We start from the raw sequence: 26,757 nt of genomic DNA on the forward strand, positions 1-26,757 counted from the left end.
TTTGCTTGCAAATTTAAAGATGTCATTGTTTCTTACCACTGAGGAGTTCTTCATTGTGTAAATGTACCCCATTTTCTTTATCCATACTTCAGTTGAGGGGCATTTAGGTTGCTTTCAAGTTCTGACTATTATAAACAATGTTGAACAAATGAACATAGTTGAGCAAATGTCCTTGTGGTGTGTTGTGAGTGTGCCTGCTTTGGGTATATGCCCAACAGGGTCTTGAGGTAGTTTGATTCCTGACCTTCTGAGAAATTGATATACTGATTTCCACAGAGGCTGTACAAGTTTGCACTCCCATCAGAAATGGAGGAGTGTCCCCCCCTTCCTCCACATCCTCTCCAAAATAAGCTGTTATTAGTGATTTTTACCTTAGCTATTCTGATAGGTGGTATTTTGATTTGCATTTCCCTGATGCAATGTTGAACATTTTTTTTTTTAAGTATCTTTGCACCATTTGAGATTGTTCTGTTGAGAAGTCTGTTTAGGCCTGTATCCCATTCTTTAATTGGATTGTTTGGATCATGTAGGTTCAGTTTATTTATTATTGGTAGGAACTGGTTCTTCTAATAGGAAGGATAGTTTATCTGCAAAGGAGTCACCAGGTAGATCATTTATGCTTGCAAGTCCTTCTGAAGATGATGTCTAACTGCCTTCTATTGAAATCTGATATTACCCATAGTGAGGGCAAACTCATGGAAAAGACTATACTGTGTTCGGGTAGCTTTTTAAAACTTGAAGGTAATTCTTTGTAAATATTTGTATGTTAAAATGTGTGTATATCTCTGTGTCTGTGTTTTGTATGTGGCATTTGCATATGGCTTTTCTTGGAGGTCACCAAGTGGGTATCAGATTCACTGAAGCTGGAGTTACAGGCATGTGGGTTATGGGAACCAAATTCAGGTTGTTTGGAAGAGTAGCAGGTGGTTTGAAATGCTGAGCCAATTCCTCAGCTCCTGGTGTCATTTGTAAACATGTGTGTCTCCTTCTGTCTTAGATGTTTCATGGAACAATCACAAAAGAGCTTACCAGTCATGAAGAATGGAGCCACTACAATGAAAATATCATAGAAGATCAGAAAGACTTTGTGTTTGTAAAGTATAATGGCCTCCATCTGAAGTCCATGGAGAACCTGCAGTCCTGTATCTCCCTGAGGGTGTGCATCTTCTCCAACAACTTTGTCACTGATATCCAGCCACTGCAGAACTGCATAAAGCTCATCAAACTTGATCTCCATGGAAACCAGGTGAGCTCGAAATACTAGTCTTTATGCCAGTGAACTTATCCTGTTAATCCACAGCACTTCCCCCCACCCCAACCCCCCCCCCCCCCGCCATTGAAAATATAAAGACAAGTTTGAAATCATATACAAACGAGGCACACAGGCACAAAATATAACATATAATCCAAACATTTTAGACAATATGTAAAAATGTATGACATGTTTCACTTCTCCTACTTTTAAATTATGCGTGTATAGAGTCTCTCTGTGCCTATGCAAAGTGTGTGTAGCTTCCCACGGAAGCCATGAGAGGGCATCCAGTTCCCGGTGTCTGTAGTTAAAGCGGTTCTGGGAACTGAACTCCAGGAAGCGGAAGAGGAGTGTCACTCTGATCCACTGAGCCCTCTCCCCTGTCTTTGTTCCACTGCCTTTTAGACGGTTTTGCATTAAGCATTCATGTTTTTATTTGCATTTGTATTTGTGTGTGTGATTGGAGCTCCTCATGCCAGAGAAGGCGGCAGGTCCCCTGGAGTGACCCACAGTTGTGAGTTGTCAAGTGCGGGTTTGGGTCTAGTGGAAGAGCCGCCAGAGCTCCTAACCCCGAAGCCATCTCTTCCGCGCAGTCTAGATGAATAATGCATCCTGAGTTCTCAGTTCTTCATGTGAGGAACCTCATTTGGAATTGTACTAAGAACTTTTCACTGGAAGATCTAGATCTTTCCATGCCCGTGAGTGTGTGCATACATTCCTTATGTTACTAACTGCAATGCATTTCACATGCCCATTGTGCCCTGTCTTTGCAGTCATCAGGTGGACACTTGGAGACCCTGCTGTTATTTATTAGGCACTCACCATTTGCAAAATACTGAAATTTAGGTGATGTTAAATGTTCCACCATTTTTTTCTTGCAGATTTTATGAACCATATATATTTTAAATATTTCAGATAAAGACTCTTCCAGACCAAAATTTTTGGGGTGGACTCAAGAACCTAAAACTCCTCTATCTCCATGACAATGGTTTTTCCAAGCTGAAGAACATCTGTGTGTTAGCTGCGTGTGCAAGCCTTATCGGGCTGACCATGTTTGACTGCCCCGTGAGTCTTAAGAAAGGCTACAGGCATGTTCTTGTCAACAGTATCTGGCCTCTCAAAGCCCTGGACCACCACATTATATCTGATGAAGAAATCATTCAGAACTGGAATCTTCCAGAGAGATTTAAAACATTCAACCACAGGCTATTCTTTAACCTTTGCCCAGCATTGATAAAGGTAACTCAATGAATAGTTCCTTCAAAATCAGTTTATATATATAAAATTTCAGCTCTAAATGCTATACATAAATATATAATATGTTTAACAGTAAGGTTTCATATTTTTTATAAAAATATTCACTGGTGAAAATATAAGCAGTGGACTTTCTATCTGACAGTTTATTAAAGTTTGCATATGTCCTATGCAAACATGTCAATTCTAAAATCAAGTTGTATCTAAATACATTTCAACTGAAAGATATTAATTTTGTATAATTATTGTGGGGACTATTTTTATTGTTTATATGGCATACGTTTATACAACTTACATTATTATTGGAAAAGGGTAAAAGTACTTACTTGCTATTCAGTTGATTAAGTTTAATTGGAATAACCAAATGTTTTTGACATAAAATACCGAAAGTTCTTAGGAATACTTGAAACCCTGAGATTATACATTTTTGTATATATTTAAAAGGATAACCACTCTTCATAGCACTTGAGTTTTGGAGCAGACAAAATTTAGAAGGAAAGCTTAATTCTGCAGCTCTTAGAAAAAGATTAATTAAGCATAGGGCAGAATCTGAACATGGGTTTGGAGGACAGTGTGTTCAAATGTGACAGAAATACAAGGAACCTGCATTTTGAGGGATTACTAGGTGTCTTCATCACTGCCAAAATCACGGAACTTTGAACAGATTAAGAGAGTTGTGACAAAAGGTGATGTGACCTCGTGAGACCATCACTACATATGTGATCTCTCAGTGACCAAATGTAATTATGTATTACATGTCTATGTTTGCACAGGAACTCAGAGTAAGAACAAGGGTTAGTGTGGACAGTGATGAAGTTGGGAGAGCGTGTGGACTCTGATCCTGGGAAGGGTGAATCAAAGCTGCTGTAACTGCTAGAGAGCATGGCTTTACAATATTAGTTAAATACATTTGGGTTTGGTAATTATTTTCTAATAATTAAAACATGGGGTAGCATTAAGCCATGTGTCTTAACCTGCACCCTCAAAGCAAAGGGTCAGAGTAGCTGAGGTTCCTTTAAGGGAGTAATAAAAAGTCTGGGGAGGGAGACAGACGGGATAACCAGGAGAAGCAGATGAAGAGCCTACCCTTCCCAGTACAGTGCAGTTATACTGACTGCAGATATAGCCGTTCCCTCAAACTGTTGACTCTGCACACAAATGACAAAGGCAGGCGGGAGGGGAAGGAAGGGAAGAGCAAGTAGCCAACAAGATGAAAGGTGTGCGAAGCTAGTCTCCTCAGCTCTAACAGATGAGAAGACCTCTCTGAAAAGATCTATTCGGTCCTCTGCATCCCCTTTGTCAGGATCAGTACTGTGAGGATTAAAAGCTAACACATTGTAAGATACAGTGTTGCAATGCTGTGAATTCAAGTCTGTTCCCCTCCCAGGGTCTCACAGCCAACAGCATATCACAAAGAACAGTGCAGACATAACGGTCTATGTTTAATACATAGAATGTAGGGGGAGAAGTAAGGAAGCAGATTTCTAATATTTTGAACATGAGTGACTGGCATAAAATAGAGTGGTTACATGTAAATTTGCAGTATAAATATGAATTTTCATCCGGTCCCATTACGTTTCTGTTTTGCATTTTAATGGGGGAAAGATCAAATATGCTTGGAAATGAAGAGCTAAAATTCAGAGGGAAGGTTCTGGGCTTGTGGTGTGAACCCAATCATTTGCTTGAAGTGATAGATGGCCTAACATGCTCAGGACAATGGAGAGATGGATAAAGACTGAGATAATGAGCAGCCATTGAAACATATTGAAACATATTCTCACTTTGCATGTAGGAAGTACTAGAACTAGTGAGGACAGAGGGAATTGATCTTGGTGAGAAGAAAAGCAAAGACACAGCAATTACTATCAGGTTGGTTAAGGAAAAACAGGTTTCAGAAAGAAAATGTAAAATGTTTCTAAGGGCAGAAGAAAATTAGCACCAAGACAGCATGGAAAGGTGGGTGGGTATGAAAGAACTGACCCAGGTTGAGCCCCCACCCACAAGCCTGCAAGTGTCAGGAATAAAAGGACAGAGGGCAGTGTTACTGCCCCTATAGAATATCTCCGCAGAAGTCTACACCGAGCAAAATAAAACTAATTATAGTAAATAGGATGCAGGGAAGAAAGCATTTTGACTACACAACAAAAAGATTAAAATTTTCAGAAATATGGTTATAGTTGAAATCATTTTGGAGTCAATGATGTTTCAGGGAGAGATTAATGGGGCCTCCCCTCCCTTCTGAATTGCTGGCTAATGTTGGAGTCCAGAGCAGGGAAATCATTGTCTTCATTTCTGTACCACTAAAGTGACAGCAGGGCTCCAGGGGAGAGTTCTAACCCCATGGTTACACAGATGACCTTGTTGGAAGCAATGCAGCGAAAAACAAAGAAATCAACTCAACGTTGTCCATATGTGTGGGTCTTATTGGGAAGAGGTGGCTAATAGAGGATCGAGGGAGATGGGTGTTGTAATAATCAGAATTATGAAATGGTCAAAGAATAAACTCAGTAGTTTCTACAAAATAATTTCAGTGTGTACTAAATACAGCACACACAGAACAAACTCTGAGCTCCGGGCTCAGAAGATGCCCTAGGGGGCACGGACTGAGAGATCTGCTGAGTAGTGGCTTGGGCTTTGCCTTTTGAGTGGTCAGAGCTGCTGCAAACAGTATTCTTAAGTCACTAACTGGCAATGCAAAGACATAGCAGAGAATATGTGTGGAGCAATGCATGCGAGTTTATGGACGGTATTTATTGATTAATGCTTAAAACATTTACTTCAGAATATAACATTGTTCTTATATAATGAATGTAAAATAATATGAGAATTAGAAACAATGAACATTGTCCACACACTCTCAAGTGTTTTTAATGAGAAGAGCATGAATGTGGAGAGTATGGGGTGTATTCTTTTTGCAATAGAAACAATCCAGTAGTGTAGTTCAAAATTTTGCCCATAACTTAACAATAGGTCTCACATGCTTTAAATTGTGACATAAAATGAATTCTAAACTTGTTTTCTTTTGGTAGCGTTGTAAAGTATGTAAACTTGAAGGAAAAGAATGGACCCTTTATCATGTGGGTCAAAGTACTTTTAGAAATCTGAAGTGAATAGTTACAGATGATCAAGGAATATGCTTATAATTTATTTTTATATGTTATTTATCATCTGTCATCTATATCTATCTATAATCTATCTATCTATCATTGATCTATCATGTAATATAGCATCATCTCCTATCTACCTACCTCTCTATCTATCTATCATATACATCTATCTCTGTATCATATATCTGTTTACTATCTACATCTGCCCATCTAGTCTTTGTAAATACAAATGTGACCTGGCTATGTAAGTAATGGTATCACCTGGGACTGCATTTTGTTTTCATGTAATAATGAACTAATTATTCAAGCACTATTGTTTATAATGTAATAAAAATTCAGGTATAGGAATTAAATCTGTCTAGTTACTAATTGAATAAATAAAAAAAGCATCTACTCTAGCTTCCCATTTGCTATCTTTAGTTATTGTCCATTTTCTGTGACATGCAATGACTTTCTTCATGTCCATCCATGTACTTAGTGAGACTGAGGGTATTGTGAGGTACAAATATTCAGGTGTGCTAAATCTAACATGTTATCTATCTATAGCTTGATGTTAGGAAAATAGCAAGTCTTACAGTCTTACCTAATTGACTTCTGCATCTGTCAAAAATTCTGGTGATGTAGAAAGAGCAATATTTTATGTAGACACATTTTATTGTTTAACAGAAAGCTATATTCTACAAATTAGAAAGAAGAGATGATAGATCTTGGAAGGTAGCTAGTACTTGTCACAGATGATGAGTATAGGAATGTTAATTCAAGTATTTAAAATCTGTTGTTCTTATTCTCGATGAAAATATTAAAATACAAAATTTTATCCATGTAATTATCAAATAATAATTTAATTTTCCTTTGTTAATAATTTGTTTGTTTATTTGCTTGTTTTGGTCTTTTAGAATTGAGAACTTATTTTTATATTAGGTTTCCCAGGCTAGTCTGACTTATTCCCATATGGAATCCAAGAATGTTCATTGCTTTTTTTAACATAGTACTGGCCAATGTGTTCAGCACAATAGCAAATAAAAGAACTAGAGTCTTGGAGAATAGGAAAGGTGGCACAGAGCCCAAACTTCACTGAAATGACCGCTCATGTGGAACATCTTACAACTTGTTACCAGGTCTGAAGATGCTAGTAAAATGTGAAATTCAGACATTTCTATATACCAACTATAAAAGGAAGCCAAACCATAATAAAATTATATCCACTCAAAATGAACAAACAAACAGATAACACCAAAAGTGAAATCACTCCTTAAAGATTTATATGACAGTGTGTGTCACTGGGTATAGGGTGCAAAGAGAGTTTAGTTTGGTAACAAAGCTACCTGCTCTATGACCAATTAATCCATTCATGTATGCAGAATCCTCAGAATCCAATTATGGCCAAAGCCAGTGCCTCCAGCAGAACATTAACATATAAATTTATGAATTGTTTCCAACATGAGGAATTTGGAGGATACATTCAAGCCATACCATTTACAACCCCCTAATTTATGCCTTTATATGAAATAGACTTATTTCAATTTAGTAATCCAAAAGTGAAGCCCCAAATCCAAAATCCAGAGTCTCGTCTAGACCAAATGTGGTATTTGCTTTAGGTAGATGTGTACCAGCTGTAGGATTCAGCAACTTACCTACCCAACATCTCAATCCAGAAAGAGAAGGGGGCACTTAGACGGAAGTAGCAGGCTTTACAGGATCTCTTGAGAAAGTTTCAACCACACATTTCTGACTCACACTGCCCTAATGTAGGATGTTTATACTGACTTTGTCCTAATGACAAGTACTCTTTCTGAGATGCGAGTTTGAGGTTAACTAGAACATCCTTAGAAGTCTAAGTGGAAGGAAGTATCCCTGTGTCTGTTTCTATTCAGTTCTGTATTCCAGGGTAGTTGGCACAATGTGAGCATTTCCTGTAGTCAGAACTTTCTTTGGGCCACCAGCTCACTGAAAATGACACAGATTTACTATTAATTATGAAAGCTTGACCTATAGCCCAGACTTTTCCCTCTACCCCTTGTAACTTAAATGGACCCATTTAATCTATGTGTTGCCTCATGGCTTTTTATCTTTCTTCCATCTTGAACCTCCTGTTTCCTTTCCGTGTCTTTGGCATTGATCCTACATGTAGATCGATTTCTTCCTTCTCTCCCTCAGGGCACAAGTCCCACCTAATCTCTTCCTGCCTAGTTATTGGTCATTCAGCTTGTTATTAAACCAATCATAAGGTTCCTTGGCAAAGATAAATCTTCACAGTGTTCAAAAACATTATTCCACAACAATTTCCTATGATTATCGCTTGTGTTCAGTGAACAGATCGAGTCACAGCTACTTGAACCATGGTTTCAGTCACCAAGAAACCATGGGATTTGAGAATAGTGTTAAGGTAACTTTGGACAGTGAGGCCTTCGAGGGAGTCATAAAACCATGCTGCCTTCTAGATCTTGGGACATATGATGGGGCAGATTGATCTAATGACCCCTCAGTCCTTTAATCAGGATTAAGAGCTGATCAGATTCTAATTTCTTCCGCAACAATCTTTTCATTCTCAGACACAGTATTTTATTATATCCCTTTCAATTAAATACTGTCTCCCAGTCATTTTCCTATCTTGCAGATTGTGATAGTTGCTAAAAACAGCAAAAGCATGGTGTGAATGTGTCATTACTTACATTATTCTTTAGACAGATGCCCCTGCTTCTTTCTCTTAAAGTCTGCATTCCATTAAGCCCTCAGTCAGGGTTACACTGCAAATGAATTCTTGGTCAGGTTTTGAAGATGATGGTCTTCAATGTATTTTCAAATACATTTCACATTCCATCAGAGATGTTACAGTGACCCATTCTTCACTGCTCTATCAGCAATCATCTTAAGAGTGTGTGTTTAAAAGCAGGTGCCGCCCTTGGTTCAGTCACAATGAGGTCGGATGAGTTACTGTGGAGATTACAATGAGCTACATTAGGGATTACAGTGAGACAGGAAACATGAGGAAGCATGGAGGTTCAGGGGCTAGGCTTGCGTCTTCTGTCATAACACAGGAACTAAAGAGTGTTGTGTAAGAAGGCCTTCTGAGGCTAATCCAACAAGTCACCAAGTCATAACAATGAGGCCATACCTTCTACACGCTCTAGCATCTCCTACCCCTGTAATTCTGAGAAGCAAACTTCCCAGAGTCATAAACCGTCGGGACTCTTGGGAAAGTCATGTCCAAAGCATATTAGTTGCAGGTTTGGTGAAGTTTAAGTTAGTGTAGTGATGCCTTCCCAGTGCATAAGAACACAATGGCAGTGTCATCGTAAGAGAGTAAGCATGTCCTAGAGAGCTCAGTGTGGTAGCAAAGCCATCCCACTGACAAACCATCCATTAATTTATCCCATAATAGATGAAAGTTTACATCTATTCAAGAGGGCAGAGACTGCAAGAGTTAACCCCCACCTTGGTGGCCCAATCTCCCAATGCCATTAGCATATGTTTTGGAGTATTCCTTCAAGTCACAGAAGTATTTCTTCAGTTGGATGTTAGAAGTTCAACCAAAATGAGGGCATGTGCAGTAAAACACTCCACCTCATAGAAAGAATTGTTTGATGCAGACCTAGAATTTGTGGGACATAAGCATCTTTCAAATCTGAGCTTCCAAAGCACACCTACTAAACCATGATCCAAGTCATTGGTGGCATTTCATCAAAGGAGGTGCACAGAGCTGATGTTTAGTGTTGTGATCTGTTAGGGAGATACAAGCTAGATAACAGACTCTTTTCATTTGTTTTGTTTTAGTTTATTTTTAAGTAGAAGTTATGGCTAAAATTACAAAAAAAAAAAAAAAAGGAAAGAAAAAAAAAAAGCGAAGAAACAAAAATGCACTGTCACCAAATTCTGACAAGCATACAGAGAAACCTCTGCGAAGGATTTTGTTACTGTGTTAAAACTGACCATGGAGTGACAACCTGACTCATGTGTTGCTTATCTCAGAATTTATCCCACAGAAATAAAGGATTAAGTCTTGCAGTCATAAATTCTTCATGAATGTCTTTGTGGGAAGCCACAGCCCCAAGATGGCACCTGGTTGGATGCCAGGTCATCCAAGCTTAGCTGTAAACAAGCCTTGTTTGGAAGTGCTTGATGGATCTGGTGTGCTTCCTCCTTGTGTGGCCTATCCAGGATCGCTAGGTGGCATGAGCTGATTGGGCAGTGAGCACACATTTAAAGGCTTGCTGGGGCTCGGGGAAGAAGAGGCAGAGCAGAAGCAGAGCAGAAGCAGAGCAGAAGCAGAGCAGAAGCAGAGCAGAAGCTGATGTACAAGGTTCCTGAGTAAACTGCTTGAAGAAGAGTCGTGTTTCCTTCCTGGCTGAGGTAGACTCTGCAAGTGGTGGCCTGTATGGGGAATCCTCTCTCTGTGGTTGAATGGCTCAGAACTTCCTGCAGTCAGGGTAGTCGACTGGTAAAGTCACAGGTAAGGTGGGACCAAGTTAAGGACCTCGGTAAAGAGGCAATAAGGTCTCCGGTAGAAGCTATAACGTTCCAGGATCGGACAAGGTAAAAGTAGCCAAAAGTGAAAGTATGGGGAATTCAACATCACAACCCATTTATCTCACTCTTCAGGAGCTGTTGCATTCTGAGAGAATCTGGATACTGTACGGTATTATATTGTCTTTGTATTGTTTGACTACTGAGGAAACAACTGTTAAAGGAAATGCTGCTGGATTAATCCAATTTATATATTTTAAAAATGTTTTGACTCTAAAATGTAAGTCTAAGGACAAGTTACTGGGGAAAAGGATTTCTATTTTTGTTTCAACAGAAAATAAAAAGCTGTGGATTCCTTCCAGACTAATGTGGTTTGAGCAAGTCAGACCCCTCTGAAATAACTGCTGCTTTTGCAATAGTGCAGGTGAAAGCTCTTAATTGCCACGTGGTGAAACCATTTTGAAGAGTAATGCCACCTGGATTAGAGGTTGATGTCCTAGTGTCCGGGAGAGGGGTAATTGGACTATTCACCCGCAGCCCAGGTGGGCTCCTTATTGTAATCAAAACCCAGCTCAACATGGAGCCTTTAATCCTTTTGTGTTTGTGATGAGCAATAGCACCTTTGCAAGCTCTAGTGAGAGAATGCTAAATTGTACACCTCAAGTATGCTTCTTTCTATTCTTTATGTTTGGATGGAGGAAAATTTCCTTTGGCCCTTGTGACCAGAATGCCCAGGTACGTTCCCGTTGCGGTAGAGAGCCAAGCACCATGACCCTCTTTAGACAGAGGAGAGATTTTGGAATCACTGCTGCTATCATGGTTGCCATTACAGCTGGAGCTGTGGGAGCCACCATGGCTGCCATTGCCATGCATTCCACTGTCCAGACTGCAGCTGCCTTAAATAACCTATCAGCGAAAGTAGCCACTGCTTTGGACATACAATCTTCCCTTAATGCTCAATTAAAAGGTGGCGTTGTGGTCCTGAATCAACGAATTGATCTAGTTCAGGAACAGATTGACACTTTGTGGCAGTTGGCACAAATAGGATGTGAATGGAAGATGATGGGGCTATGTGTGGCCTCTGTGCCATATCAAAAGTATTTGGTGGCTGCCAATATTTCTAACCAGCATTCTCAGTATCTTTTAGGCAATTGGTCCGGCAAATTTGATAAGTTAATGCAGGACCTGAGACTTTCCGTCGTGCATGTCAATTCCACCTGGGTCGACATCTCGGTTGCAGAGGGACTATCTACATGGATCACTCAAGCCATGAACCACCTGAAAGAATGGGTGGGAATGGGTGCCCTGGGAGGGGTGCTTATCCTAGCCAGTCTCATTGCTTTATGGTGTATCTGCAGGATGAGGGTTACACAGCGGAGAAGTAATGCCATGATTGCACAAGCCTTCGAAGCCCTGGAGGCTGGGCAATCACCTCAGGCTTGGTTAACTGTGTTAAAAGCTAAGCAGTCATCACACTCAGGATGCGAGATGAAGTACTGCACTTGAGTCCAGCTTCTAGCGGCTTCATGGAGGGCAAGTCTGATTGAATATGGGTTGGTATCATAATCCCATCTCTGAGAAAAGATACCAGATGGGTGTGGCACCAGTTTGGCTGATAACTGGGCGAAGGGCCATTACAATGCTCCTTGTTCATCAGAGATCAGACCTCTACCCTTGCCTGTTGCGTTTAAAACAAAAAAGGGGGAAGTGGGAAGCCACAGCCCCAAGATGGCGCCTGGCTGAATACCAGGTAGTCCAAACTTAGCTGTAAACAAGCCTTATTTGGAAGGGCTTAATGGATCTGGTGTGCTTCCTCCTTCTGTGGCCTATCCGGGATCTCCAGGTGGCATGAGCTGATTGGGCAGTGAGCGCACATTTAAGGGCTTGCTGGGGCTCGGGGAAGAAGAGGCAGAGCAGAAGCAGAGCAGAAGCTGATGTACAAGGTTCCTGAGTAAACTGTTTGAAGAAGAGTCATGTCGTGTTTCCTTGCTGGCTGAAGTAGAAGCTACATGTCTTGTGCAGTTTCTCTACACCTGCCAAGCATTTGATTTTTACTATCATAACAAAACACCAGAAGGAGTGTACTCATGGAAATACGTGGCCATTTAACTCACTTCTGGAAGCTAAAGGAACTCTGTCATTGGCCTCATGGTAAATGTTGGAGCCCATGTGGAAGGGAAGGTTATACTAAAAATGAAAAGCAGAGAAGCTTGGGTGAGGGCAGACTCAGGCTTCACATTTATCTGCTGAGAGCTTTCCTGTTCCTTCTTGTGGGCAGTACGGTGATTTGAAGACCCTATTAGGCACTAGCTCGTAAAACCTTCACCTCGAAATGCTCATTAGGAATAAAATCTTCAATACATAAACTCTTAAGGGACAAACCTCCAGTCCTCTGGTTAACTAGAGGCAACCTCCATTCTCTGACCTTCAGATGGGCAAAAGCCCAAATGGAAATGATTCCTCAAGCTGGTCCACACTTAACATGTGATAACCATCATGAATATGTCTGTAACAAGCTAAATGAGCATGTTGGAATACTATGTGGGTTAAAGTATCTCATAAGAAAGCAAAATTCTTCAAGTTTCCTGCTCTGTCATGCTTAACTCTTGCACACACCCCCCCCCCACCTTGTGCTCTGAATTTGCTTGGGAGATCTTGTCCCTCCCCCCTTCTCTGAGGGACCATGTATGTCTCTCTTAGGGTCCTCCTTGTTTTCTGGCAGTGTGGATTGTAGGCTGGTAATCCTTTGTGCTATGTCTAAAAACCATATATGAGTGAGTACATACCATATTTGTCTTTTTGTGACTGGATTACCTCACTCTGGATGGTTTCTTCTAGTTCCATCCATTTGTCTGTGAATTTCAAGATTCTATTGTTCCCCTCACCCCCACTGAGTAGTATTCCATTGTGTAAATGCACCACATTTTCTTCATCTACTCTTCAGTTGAGGGGCATCTAGATTGCTTCCAGGTTCTGGCTATTAGAAATAATGCTGCTATAAACATATTTGAACAGATGTCCTTGTATGAATGTGTATTTTTGGGGTATATGCCTAAGAATGGAATTGCTGGATCTTGAGGTAGACTGTTTCCCATTTTCCTGAGGAGCTGCCAAACTGATTTCCAAAGTGGCTGTAAGAGTTCACACTCCCACCAGCAGTGGAGGAGTGTTCCACTTTGTTCACATCCTCTCCAGCATAATCTTTCCTTGGTGTTTTTGACTTTAAATATTCTGAAAGGAGTAAGATAGCATCTCAGAGTTGTTTTGAGTTGCATTTTGTGGATGGCTAAGGATGTTGAGCACATTCTTAAGTGTCTTTCATACATTTTAGATTCTTCTATTGAGAATTCTCTATTTACTTCTGCACCTTACTTTTTAATTGGATTATTTTGTGTTTTGGTGACTGGCTTCTATCGTTCTTTGTATATTTTGGAAATCAGCCCTCTGTCAGATGTGGGGTTGGTGAATATCTTTTTCTACTCTGTGGGCTGCTGTTTTATCTTGTAGACTGTGTCCTTTGCCTTACAGAAGCTTCTCAGTTTCAGGAGTCCCATTTATTAATTGTTCATCTCAGTGTCTGTGCTACTGGTGTTATGTTCAGGAAGCGGTCTTCTGAACCAATTCCTTCAAGAACACCTCACACTTTCTCTTTTAAGAGGTTCAGTGTGGCTGGATTTATGGTTGAGGTCTTTGATCCACTTGAACTTAATTTTGGTGCAAAAGAGATACCATAATAGCGGGAGCCATTGTAGGTTTTAAGAGAAATCTGGCACTAGGCAAATGTTCAGAGATCTACAAGGATGAACCCAACTAACAATCTAAGCAATAGTGAAGAAGATAAATTAAATGCCCTTCCCCGATAATGAGATTGATGACTACCTTATATGCCATCCTAGAGTCTTCATCTAGTAGCTGATAGAAGATAGAAGCAGAAGCAGACACCCACAGCTAAACATGAGGCGAACTCTTGAACTCTTGGAATCCAGTTGCAGACAGGGAGGAGTGATGAGCAAAGGGGTCAAGGCCAGGCTACAGAAACCCACAGAATCAGCTGATCTGAACAAGGGGTGGGAGTGTAAGAAGTACGTTTTTTCCGCCCGCCGCCATTCTTGTCCCGCAGCCGCGCCAGCCAGCCCCAAATATCACACAGAGATTCTGTATTCGATATAATCTGTTGGCCTGGTTACTTGTTTCTTATTGGCTAGCTCTGTCTTAAGTATTAACCCATTTCTGCTGATCTATGTATTTCTCTTAATGGGGAGCCGGCTGGCATACTGCTTTCTCCTGACTCTCCATCTTGACTCCTCCTTACTACTTCCTCTTTCCTCCCTGTCTCCTAGTCCCTCCTATCTCCCTTTCCTATTGGTCAACAGTGCTTCATTTATTAACCAGTATGAGAAACATATTTACATAATGGCATCTCCCATCAGGGGGGGGAGGCTCATGGACTGCAGTCTGCAGTCTGATAGCTGGGAAACCAGCATAGGATTGATCCAGGTTCCCTGAATGTGGGTGTTAGTTAGGAGGATTGGGAAGTCTATGGGACCTCTGGTAGTGGATCCATATTTATCCCTATTATGCAAATGGAATTTGGGTATCCATTCCACATAGAGGGATACCCCCTCAGCCTAGACACATGGGAGAGAACCCTGCTCCAAATGATGTGACAGACTTTGAAGATCCCTATGGAAGGCCTCACCCTCTCTGGGGAGCTCAAAGGAGATGGGATGTGGATTTGTGGGGGGAACAGGAGGGGACGGATACTTCAGAAACTGGGATTGATATGTAAAATAAGCTTGTTTCAAATTTAAATAAAATTATAAAAAATGATGAGACTGATAATGTATTTAATAAATATTATGCTGTGAATAATAGTAAAATAAGCAAAATTTTTATTGCCTACTACCATCCACATTCCCTTTATTATGTACCTTTGAGCTATTCTGTTACACTTTTATTCTGTGTCCTAGTTCTACAGTGCTTAATAGAAGAGAACCCTCCAGTATCTATGTGTTAGCCAAGAGGGTTTTATAAATACTCATTTAAAATTCTACAAAATTCTTTCTTGTATATGTGGAGAATTCCCACAATTTCACCATCTTATATGGTGAACAAATTACTCAAAAGAGAATATGCATTTCAAAGGATAAAAAGGTAAAATAGTTGTGAAGTACAGTTTTATTTTATTTGAAACACTTATGCTTATATTAGTATGTTTTATAGTTTTCCAATATCTTGAGAAACAGTGAGCCACGTTAGGGCATTCTGAAGGAAAACCCCTCACAGACAGTAAAGGAAGTGGCAAGCCTCATAGACCCAATACATATACAAGGAAACATTTTCATAACTACGGAAGCTACTTAGAATAAGAAATTGATTGAAAATGATTCCATCTTAGAATTTTATGCAGTCAGAATAGCATGTGCTTTTTGAATTAGTTTCTAAAGTTTTTCCTATTGTCAACATGTAAAGTAGATTCCATTGGAGTCATATGACAAAGCCTTATTATTTTTCTCTTGAAATGCCTCTCTATACTTTATGGCAACATTAAACTAATCTCTACCACTCTGCATGCTATTAGGATACACTTTTCATTATTGTTATACCACCTCTCCTATTTTATTGATTATTGATATTTCTGCGTAAAGGTATATGTTCTTTGCCAAGATTATATTATGATATTTTCACTAGACTGGCTAGTATCAATCATCTTTTTAGCTAATGTATTAATTTCAGAGACATACATTGAGCAAGCTGCTTACTCAGTGCTGCTCTTCCTATTAATTTTGTGATAATGATAATTATGTATTCAGAAGTCTCAAAAAGTCTGTGCCAATGTCATTTTCTTTAATGTTATAAAACTTTTGAGTGTTAACCTCACCTTCTGTTCCAAGCACTTAATCAATGGTCCCTAGTGAGAGAACACCATTTCTGTCTCCATTTTTCAGATCATGGAAATGGATAGACAAGTTATTTAGCCCACATCAAAGAGCTACTAAGGGATGGGTGTGGTATTCAAGGCAGCCAGCTTTTGTATGGTCAGAGCTCCATAGATGGAGGGAATGGCTTTTCATTGGAAAAGGGATGATTCCAATTGCTTAGATATCAAAGGATTTGGCTTCTGTATAAGTCAGCAATGACATTCTTGTTGGCATTTTATAAGATAATCATCTAAAGACTTTTGGAAGCTGAACATTCATTGTTCAGTTACTTTGTGAAAATATTGAGAAAAAAAATACAAAACAGAGTTTATATCTAGAACATCTATACACATATGTAAACCATACAGAACAATTAGTGCAAATTCAAGAGACACAATAAAGACAGAGTGTAAAAGCCCATGCCTACAATGCTAACCCTGGGAAGTGAGTTCACACTGGGCTACATAGTGAAGTACAGAGGAAGACTCTGTCTATGATGGAAAAGCAAAGAAAAGAGGAGCAGGGAGGGTAGGAGAGAGGAAAGAAAAATAACGGGACAGATCATGAATACGGGACAAGTATGGAATTTAAAAGATCATTCAAGTTGTTAAATACTATTTAAAATAAGTTACACAATAAAAAGGAAGCATAATAAAAATAAGACATTTATACTTAAGTTTGTTTTTAATGCAAGAAATCTCTGGAAAATTGAAAGTTTTGGCTTTGGTACTGAGCAATTGAGACAGTAGGAGACATTTGCAGACACAGAGCTGTTGAACCATTTTGACAAATTGGAGTGATGGCAGAAAGTGGTTTGGGGTTTCTGGAGGTCAGGGGGACATGTTTGAGCATGCCAGCAACACAGTAGTAAAACGTTAAATATAAGACAAGAAGATAGGACTTCATTCTGTAAAATCCCGAGGAAATATTTAAGAGCTTTGCATTCTAGAAAAGTCATTCTGTATTCTTAAACATCCCCTGATTCACATGTCTGAGGAGCGTCAGAGTGCAAGCAGTTAGCATGCTAGGGGAAGGGAGGCGTTTTAAGTCATGCTCGTGGAATTAGGACAGTCACAGTCTAGGTGTCAGGTCCTGATTGGTACAGTTGCTAGTTTACCCTGTTGTTTACACTGGGCTTTGCTTTGTTCTCAGGGGGACTTACAATACCAGACCCATCCTAGCTTAATGGCTTCTTGATTTTTTTTTTTTTTTTACTAGAGTGGGTTAGAAATGAGAATTTATTACTGAAGTTTGCTCATGGCTAATAAGGTCTGATTTAGTACACCGGTAGAGAAGAGGGTTGAGAGAATTAAAGCATTCCATGGTGGGAAGAGATGGAATAGAAAGAGGAATTAAGGGTTTATTAACTTAGTTGACATGATGAAGAGTGGTTTTAATGACTTTATAGACAACATAGAATGAAGTGTGCATTGGTTGAAGTAGGGGGCATAATGGCTTCAGCTTTTGATATATATGCAGAGAAATGGAACTGGAAGTTCATTTTACAGGCTGTAATTTAAGAGGTAACTCCTGACCTAAAGTGTAGCTGTGAGGGTATTTTGCATAGGTAAGGCAGAAAAAAATGTAGCAAGGAAGGTATCATCAGAGGTTAGCATATAAAGGTGAAACTAACTAACTAACTCACTAATTAACTGAATAGAAACCATTGGCTGTTGAAAGTTTGTAGAAGAAGCACACTTCAGATGGAGAAGAGTAGTATTGGGAATAATAATAATAATAATATACATACACATATATGTAATGTATAATTTCAGCTCATTAAAAGAATTAAGGTAAAGAGTTGGTCAGTGGCTCATATAATCCCTGCATTAAGGAGGTTAAGAGGGTCAGAAATTCATGGCTGTCATGCACAATAGAGAAAATAATGTCTCACAAAGAGGTAGGTGACTGTGGAGATCGCTTAGTGGGTGAAGTGCTTTCTGTACAACACTATATACACTGTTTTAACTGCCAGAACCCGCCTAAAAGCCTGTCAGTGGAGCATGTCTGTGACCGTTGTGCATCTGGGGTAATATGTGGGGTAGAGACAGGAGAGTCCCGGGAAGTTCCTGTGCCAGCTGACCTGTGTACAGAGGAGTGAACAATAAAACTGTCTCAAAACAAAGTGGAAGCTGAGGACCAATAACCTCCAAACACGTGTATACTCACACACATGATCATATACATACATATATACCATATCCTCACTCATATACATACATGAAATTTTTAAAAGAGAGAAATATATCTGTAGGGAGTAGGGAAAGTATAGAGAAGGGAGCTGTGAGAAGAGAGAGAAAAATGAGTGTGCTAAGAATAGATTGATTGGCACTGTCAAATCAAACTCACAGGCCTAAGTACAGGTTACTTAGTAAGAAAGCAGTCAGTTGATGCCCAAGTGCTAGTGATAAGCCAGAAGACCTACAGATGTAAGTGTAAGGGTTGTTCAGCTGTATAATGTTTATAATTATAGTGTATGTAATTGCATTATGATAAAAGCTAGTCTGATTTCAAAACAAACTAGGTCTTGGTGAGCAGATCTGTCTTTTGGGAAGGGGTTACTGTCCCAGAGAGGAGGGCTGGACCTTTGCAGAGGAGGTAGCAGCTCTGTGCTCTGTAGAGGTCTTAGGGGGTGGCAGAAGGGTTTGGCTTTAAATTAAGAAGATGAGATGAAATTGTTCCATTCTGAGACTCCCTCAAGCAACAGTCTTAGAGATTGAATCATGACTCAAATCCAGGGGTACCCACAGTACTCATGAGCAGGGAAAGGAAGGAATATTGCTGGCTCACAAACCTCTTATTCTCATAGGTCAGTGGGAACCAAACAGTTCATCAGATCATCAGTAGGTAAACTATGGAATTTGGAAGATCAGTGTCAGGTCTCAGGTAAGCACAAAGGGGGAATCCAGGAGCTTTACATAAGCAGAGATTAGAGAAAGAAAGATAATCTGCAATGAACCATTTTGGGACACAAGGAACATTACTGACTTCCAGGATTACTGAGTGTGTTAGCGAGCATTAGGTCAACTTAACACAAGCTAGAGTCACTGGAGAAGAGTGAGCCTCAATTGTGAAAATGCCTCCATAAAATCGGGCTGTGGTCTTGATTAGCAATTGATGTGGGAGGGCGCAGTGCATTGTTAGTGTGGACACCATAGGTTCTATAAGAAAGAAGGCTGAGCACCATGGAGGGAGGGACAATCCAAACAACAGCACTCTTCCATGGCTTCCGTATCAGCTCCTGCCTCTATGTTCCTGTTCTATTTGAGTGCCTGTTCTGACTTCCTTCAATGATGAACAGTGAAATGGAAGTGTAGGCCAAATAAACCCTTTCCTCCCCACATTGCTTTGGTCATGTTTTCTCATCCCAGCAATAGTAACCCTAACTAAGATGTTGGAGTTAGGTAAAAACTCAAGACTGTGGTGTGTAATGGAGGATTGACAATACATCACTGTCTCAGAAGGAGATGATTGATCAACATCAAAAAGAAGGAACTGACTCCAGAAGACTCATACCTTGAGACAGTAGTTCAGCCATTGGAAAGTGCTAGGCTGTCTGTAAGATGCTTTGAAATTTGATTCATAGCAAATGCTCAAGGATTAAGCAGAAGGATTTAGAAAAGTTAGAAGTGTTATTTAGAGAACAAAGCTAGGTGAGACGTAGCAGCGAGGAAACCTCTAGACAATGAAGAACCAACATTGTGCGTCAAGAAATCCGATGCTGACCTTTCACTGCGGTTACAGAACTGTAGCTAGCTCTAATGCTGTGTGCAAAGATGGGCGCCGTGGACTTTCTGGTTTGCTGATAGCATGTATGGCTTCTCAGGACGAGGGAGAGAACAGGAATCGATTCACACATCACTTAGCAGTTGTTTGTTCATTTTTCTATGATTTTACTGCTATTGGGGAAGAAAGTAAATGATGGACCAATAAAAAAATTTGATTATCTGTAAAGAATGCAGGAATCTGCAAGCTTTGTGATTTAATTGAGTACCTGGAAAGAACGGTGGATTGTGAATGGATCAGAAGTGATAATATTTTAGGGTTAGTCTGGTGAGCTGCTTAAGACTCAGTGTGTTCCCAACGAGAGGCCGATTAAAACTCTGGAAGTGCATGAAGCCCATCAGATGCACGAGCCCCAGCTTTCCCCAAGGTTATGTAAGCAGTGCGGAAGGCTGAGGAGAGTCTACCAAGCAAGGAGCCGGGAAGAGGCCCAGAGCAGCATGGAAGACAGCTCAGATGTGCTGAGCTGCCCGTATGTTTTATCACAGGAGCACCATCTTCTGACCACGTGTCATCACGGGAGGGCCATGCATCCGCCCACCTGTCATCACAGGAGGGCCATGCTTCTCCCACGTGTCATCACGGGAGGGCCATGCATCCTCCCATCTGTCATCACAGGAGGGCCTTGAAGTAACCTCTCACCCACAGTCCTGTAAATAAACCCAGTAACTTCATTGGTTCTCCAAGTTGGACATTTGTATTTTCCTGTCAGGTTTGAGTAGGCATTGGTTTACATCTCCCCATTCAACAGCACCTTAAAACAATATAAATATTTAATTTCTAATGTACTATTATGCAGTTAAAACACAAGGAAAAGTGACTATTTCTAAACAGTCAGTTTTCAAGGAGACTTAGTGAGTCTATGACCCCAAAGTCTGTGAATTTGCAAACAGTCACAGTTAGTCCCCACAAGAGTGCCCAACAGCAAACCTGACCTATGCAGTGCTGGGAAGTGGTGTGATGCTCAGGAATTCCACGTGTGGCCCCCTTTTACAATGGTGCACAGCAGAGGCAACAGTTCATACCACTGCCTTCTAGACAGGAGGATTACTATGGTGACAATTTCATGCGTGTTTCCAGACTGGCAGAACAGCCTGGGATAGATGACGCTAATCAGAATCTTGAGTATTGTGCAGAAAATTGAAATTATTTAAAAATACTGTTTAATATTTTAATAAATATTAAAGTACACTTACCATTATGCTGAAAAGACTCTGCTGAATGTTTCATTAACTTATTTAAGATACCTTTAGTAAATTCTTTAATGAAAGATAAAAATTGCTGAATACATTTTTTTTCCATTCAGGGTACAACTTATGAGGATGAAATTAATAATATCAAACATATGATTTCAAGGATCAATGGGATTCTGGCTCATAACTCACCAGTGTTGATTATTCAGAGGTGGATTCGAGGTTTCATAGTTAGGAAACGCTTGAGGTATGTTTCCTTTTCTCTACCATTTGTAAGTTGTAATGAGATTAAAGTATCAAGGATAAGAAGTAAGTCTAGAATAATTGCACTTTTGTATTCTCTGTTCTCAAAATGTTATTTACACTATGCTTGACTTCTATGAAGATCAATAAGAAAAAAAAATGTTGCATCATGATATGTAATCAGAGTTTGATGCCTTTATTAGTACTTTAAATTTGCTATAAAATAAGTAATAAATACAATTTTTGTAAATGTCTGACTACTATATATTTTACAAACTTAAAGATGCCAACCAAGAACCTGTGCTGAAATTATTTTATAATACTCATAGTCATCGTCATCTTATGGTTTTATATATCTATAAGATGGAGGCAAGCTCTTCTATATAACTCCACAACATGGTAATAGAATATAAATATCCCCATAAAGTCTAAGATCTTCTTACAATTTTAAAAATGTAAGAAGATTTTAGATTTTATGGGGATATTTAGTTAATGCCCTTAGGATTGTGTTTTGTCTCAGAAACGAGGCGTCTTCTGGTACTGATGTAACATGAAATAAAATCCCCGTTCACTCAGGATGTAAGCAGATGCTGTGTGCTGTGGGAAGGAAGGGTGTCTCAGGTCATGCTGATGTAGTATCTCCTTTTTAAAAGTTCTGTTCCATTAGGCACATCTGGGAACAGCTCTAAGCCAGGATGGTAAAGACCAGAGCCTATGCATGTACTCGTAGACACTGAGATGATGAGTATAGTGTAGCAGCACTCAGCAGCAGTGGCCACTGCACTCTTAGCAGATCCTGCTTTAAACGCGCCTCTACTGTTGCTCTCTGGAGCTGTCCGCGTTTTCTGGCGATGTGGAAAACATGCCTCGGTTTCTCGTTCCTTCTTTCTTCATGTTTCCTCCACACACAGCATAACCTCTTCAGAGTAGAGCTCTAATGAGGTTATTCACCAACGCCAGGTCCTCCAGTGGCTCCATATTTCCTAGGAACAATTTTACATCACAGGGCTCTCATCATACATATTATACAGGGCATTGCAAACTGTGGGTATCTGCATCTTTATCTGTTTTCAGTTCTGTGTCTCTAGAACGAAATGGTACTTGAACACTTGAGTGTTCACACGTACTTGAGGAATTGATGAACACAATAAATGAAGATACCATGAGCGCTGGGATCAGCTCTTTCTGGATCAGTCTGAGGGAGAGTGAATGTACAGGCTAGGAAACACAGGAAAGGGAGCCATGACCACAGCCTGGGGTCCCTGCCCATTCCAGGACATCAGTCCTGCAGACTGCCTCCTGGCAGCAAGATATTTACATTTCCTTGCAAGTTTTCTGTTAAAATGTCCAGGCACTTTACACTTCCCTTCAACCCCGTATGTAGACTAAAACTAGAATCCCTACCGATCTTGCGTGTTTCAGGTCTCCTGGCATATGGATGGTAGGGTGAAGGGAAGTCTGACTGGCAGCTAGAATGAGGTCACAGGGAAGAAGGGGAGGCACTAGTATGATCATGTTAACAAGCGTGCAGCTCATATTAGAACTGGGCCCATGCACTTCACATGTCTTGATACACAGAGCTCCAGTTGGTTTTGTCGTTTGTGTCTCAGTCTTTGCAGAGGGAAGATTTCAACATTTGAACTTTATGGGCAGTTGACATCTGAATTGAACATCAGTGCTGCTCACCTGTGCATGGTTATGAAGAAAGGGGCTGTGTCGTGATTCCTGTACACTTTTCTGTTTTGTCTTTTCACTCCTGTCATTAAACATCATCAGTTCTTTCAGACCAGAATGGCATTTGAAGAGTAACATTTAGGAGCCTGATGTGCTGTGTGACAGCGGAGATCCTGACTCCTCAGCCACGGCAAGAGGTTCAGTGTTAAGTGGATCATTCCTTCCCATAACGACTTCATGTGCTAATCTGCCACACTGGGTTCTTCTATGCCTTCATAGAGTACTGACCTACTCATCCTGCAGGAGAATTCTGATGATCAACTTACCAATGATTTTATACATTAGCTTAATCCTGCAATATACACAAAATACTGTCAGAATTATAATGTCCAATGTAGCCACAGATCTGCTGGGTGTTTTGTGTTTAGACTGAGGAATCCTGCAGAATAGTCATTTCATTTATCAGAATGATATTGGCTCTTTATTTAGTGATTTTACCTCATTAGATATGAATATTTTATTTTAACCAATTTTTTTTAATTGGGGAATTTTCCATCATGTTTGCTGATAGTCATGTCCCACCTCATTTGGTCTGAATGGATTTTAAAGTTCTGATTCCTTTTCCACACTCTATCATTATTTCTAAACTTGCCTGGTTATAGCTAGTGTTGCTTTTTTAAGTGCTGTGCAATTTCATGCTATTGTATAGTTCATTTCATGGTAATAGGCTGTTGTTTCTTTATTTTTTTTAAAGTAGGTTTTTATCTCTTGTTCTTACTCTTTTTTTTCTTTTTCTTTTTTTTTTTGAAATATTTTTTCTTATCCTCCCATGTCCCCCACTAACCCATATATCCCATCCCACATCCACTCCCCAGGGAGTGTTAGGCCTTCCATGAGGGATCATCAAAAGCTATCAAGTCATTAGGGGAGAGGAATAGCCCTCCCTCCAGCCTCAAGGCTAAGGGGAGTATCCCTCCATGGGAAATGTGCTCCTGAAGTCTGTTCTTGCACCAGGGATACATCCTGGTTCGACTGTCAGAGGTCCCTTAGACTGCCCAGTCTTTCTAACACCCACTTTCAGGGTGTCTGAGTCAGTCCTATGCTGGTTTCCCAGCTATCAGTCTGGGTTCCATGAGTTCCCCCTTGTTCAGGCCAGCTGTCTCTGTGAGTTTCTCCTGCGTGTTCTTGACCCCTTTTCTCATCACTCTACCCTGTCTGAAAGTGGATTCCAGGAGTTCCACCCAGTGCTCAGCTGTGGGTGTCTGCCTCTGTTTCCATCAGCTACTGGATGAACGCTCTAGGATGGCATATAAGGTAGTCATCAATCTCATAATCAGGGAAGGACATTTAAGGTAGCCTCTCCACTATTGCTCAGATTGTTATTTGGCCTCATCTTTGTGGGTTTCTGGACATTTCCCTAGTGCCAGATTTCTTTTCAAATCTATACTGGCTCCCTCTATTATGGTTTCTCTTTTCTTTATCTCCTATCACTATTCTTGTCCTGATTCAATCTCCCTGCTCCTGTTGTTGATGGTAATCCTGTTATCCTCTGTTTTCTGCTTGTCCTTTACTATTTACCCATCTGTATGGGATTGGATGGGTTTGCTGAGTTGTGTAAGATTCCTTCATGCTTCTAGTCCTAAAGCCATAATTTCCGTGGTTTTGGGGTGTTTCAAATGTGTCTGTCCACCATGGACCTGTGAAGGGGATCCCACCGTTCCCTTTATGCTGTGTACCTTCCTCCCTTTTGATGTTTCCCTTCTTAATTTTGTATTGAGCTTTGTGTTTTTACCTAGAGTTGATCTTTGGTTAATATCAGGTCTTCATAGTCCAAAAGCATTCCAAACCTTATCCCTTATACTTCATCTCTTGTATTGAATATGTGTGTGTGGGGGGGTGGTTCAGGGCTCTTCAGTTGTCTCTCCAGACTCTCTGGGAGTGTATTTCTGTTTTCTCTCTATTCATCATTTATCTTAACTCTCCTGTCTGTCTCCTTCTTTCTGACCCCCAGAGTCTTACAGGTGTCAGTTTATTTTTTTTAATTAGATTTTCTTTTTTTAAAACCACCATCATTCATATTTTATGTTTTCAGAAAATAACATTTTATACTTAAAACACCCTGTAGTTATGAGAATAACTATTAAGGAAACTGATATTTAAGCATGGTGAGACTTTACAGGTTATTTCAAATAAGTGTTTCAGGTGGTTGCATATTTCTTGTGTATAAAATAGGTAAAAGCATTAAGCATATTTCAGAAAGATAGTTTCATTAAAGTAAAGATAATCTTAGAAAAGACCATATGCTACTATAGTCTGCACTGTGTCATTCCAAGTTCCTTTGATAGACAGGGCCATATGGTGAGAGCCTTTTAAATATTAGGTTTCTAATTAATTAGATTTTAGTGAGGTCAGAGATTTATGACTTATACGTTAAAGATGCTTCCTCTGTATCTAAGTAATTATGATGAAATGCATTTATAAACATATAATAATGTGGTAAGAGATAGTATATTATATTCATAGTCTGAGTAAAATAGTAGGCCCTATAACCATTGCATTGTTAATTTTTAATAGCTTTATTATACTTGGTACTGTGTTTCCAAAGAAGAAATGATATATTTACATATCATGTATTTGATGGATTTGTGTTTAACAGAGATCACCTCAATTGTGGCTGAGCAGAGGCATAAGTATTTTTTAAGAGTTTTTGTTTCGGTTTAAGTTTATAGTCAGAGAGTCTGAGGTCTGTTACTGCAAACAGTATTCCTGACCCTAACTTTTCCTTCACTTTTCAACCTTGTGTTTGGCCTTGTGGTCCTCAATGGCTGTCAGTGTTCCTACCACGGTAGTCTTCCTCATGACAGCCAGCCAGTGAGGAACCAAACCGTTCCCATGTTTCATATTCTCTGATGTCTCTGACGTGTCCTATTAATTCCTAAGGACGCCTTCATCAAATGAGTAGCCCCTCTCAGTTATTGTACCGGAAGGTCAATTGTAACAAACAGCCATAATCACATCCGCAAAACATCACATTTCCTGTAACATAACACCTCCAATGGCGCAATAGTGGGGGCAAAGGTCCCATGGGACACCTGGAAATCTGTCCTGTCCTGTCCTGTGTGGAGTGAAGGAAATAAGACGGGCCCTTTGAAGCACAGACACATCGCAGCTGTGCACAGCATAACACAGCAGGGATGTCTGTCAGCCACTGAAGGAGGTCTTCATGTTCGTGTGCTGGTAGTGGGGAGAGGGCAGAAGCTTGGGTTCTCTCTCATCTCCCCACAGATATGAAACTTGGCTTCTGTTTCTAAAGCTGAAAGGGAGAAAGGGAGTTGGACACTGCCCATCAGTTTTGCTACAAAATACATGGAAAGGAAAAAAAAAATCATTTGTATTCTGTAGCACATCTGATTATATGTATGGAATGGAGAAAGACTGATATATCAAAGCCTAAGCATCTGTCACATTAAGAGGAAAAACAAAAATGCATTCAATATGAGTGTAAATGAAGGTAATAAAAATATAAGAAACTGAAGAAATACAACACGAATATACAATGAACAATGAGAAAGTGTATATAAAAGTCAATAAGTCTAGAATTGGTTTTCTTCAAGGAGCAATAAATTAATCATGCTCCACCAAGACCAATAAAATAGAGAGAGAGAAGGAATAAAAAGAAAGCAAGACAAGGGAGCAGTCAGAGTGGCAGGTACCGAATGCAACAAAATGACCACATTGTGACTGCCTGCCACAGGCTTGTGAGAAATGGATACATTCCCTGAAAAGAATTCCATTTCCAAATGTATCAAAGAACATGTAAGAGCAACCAATATAATCAAACACATGCAGTGTATATTAGAAACGCC

General features: G+C 40.0%; 1 protein-coding gene across 1 annotated transcript in view; it reads left to right on the forward strand.

Annotated features, from left to right (window-relative positions):
• Nucleotides 1-997: 997 nt before the first annotated feature.
• Nucleotides 998-26,757, forward strand: part of Lrriq3 (leucine rich repeats and IQ motif containing 3) — a 94,862-nt gene continuing 69,102 nt past the window's right edge. Inside the window, exons 1-3 of the mRNA XM_051196059.1 lie at nt 998-1,246; nt 2,168-2,491; nt 21,088-21,221. Coding sequence (XP_051052016.1) covers nt 998-1,246; nt 2,168-2,491; nt 21,088-21,221 — 707 coding nt within the window. The remainder of the gene's footprint in view (nt 1,247-2,167; nt 2,492-21,087; nt 21,222-26,757) is intronic.

The sequence above is a fragment of the Phodopus roborovskii genome, unplaced genomic scaffold (assembly GCF_943737965.1).
Source record: "Phodopus roborovskii unplaced genomic scaffold, PHOROB, whole genome shotgun sequence".
In the NCBI taxonomy this organism is placed as follows: domain Eukaryota; kingdom Metazoa; phylum Chordata; class Mammalia; order Rodentia; family Cricetidae; genus Phodopus; species Phodopus roborovskii.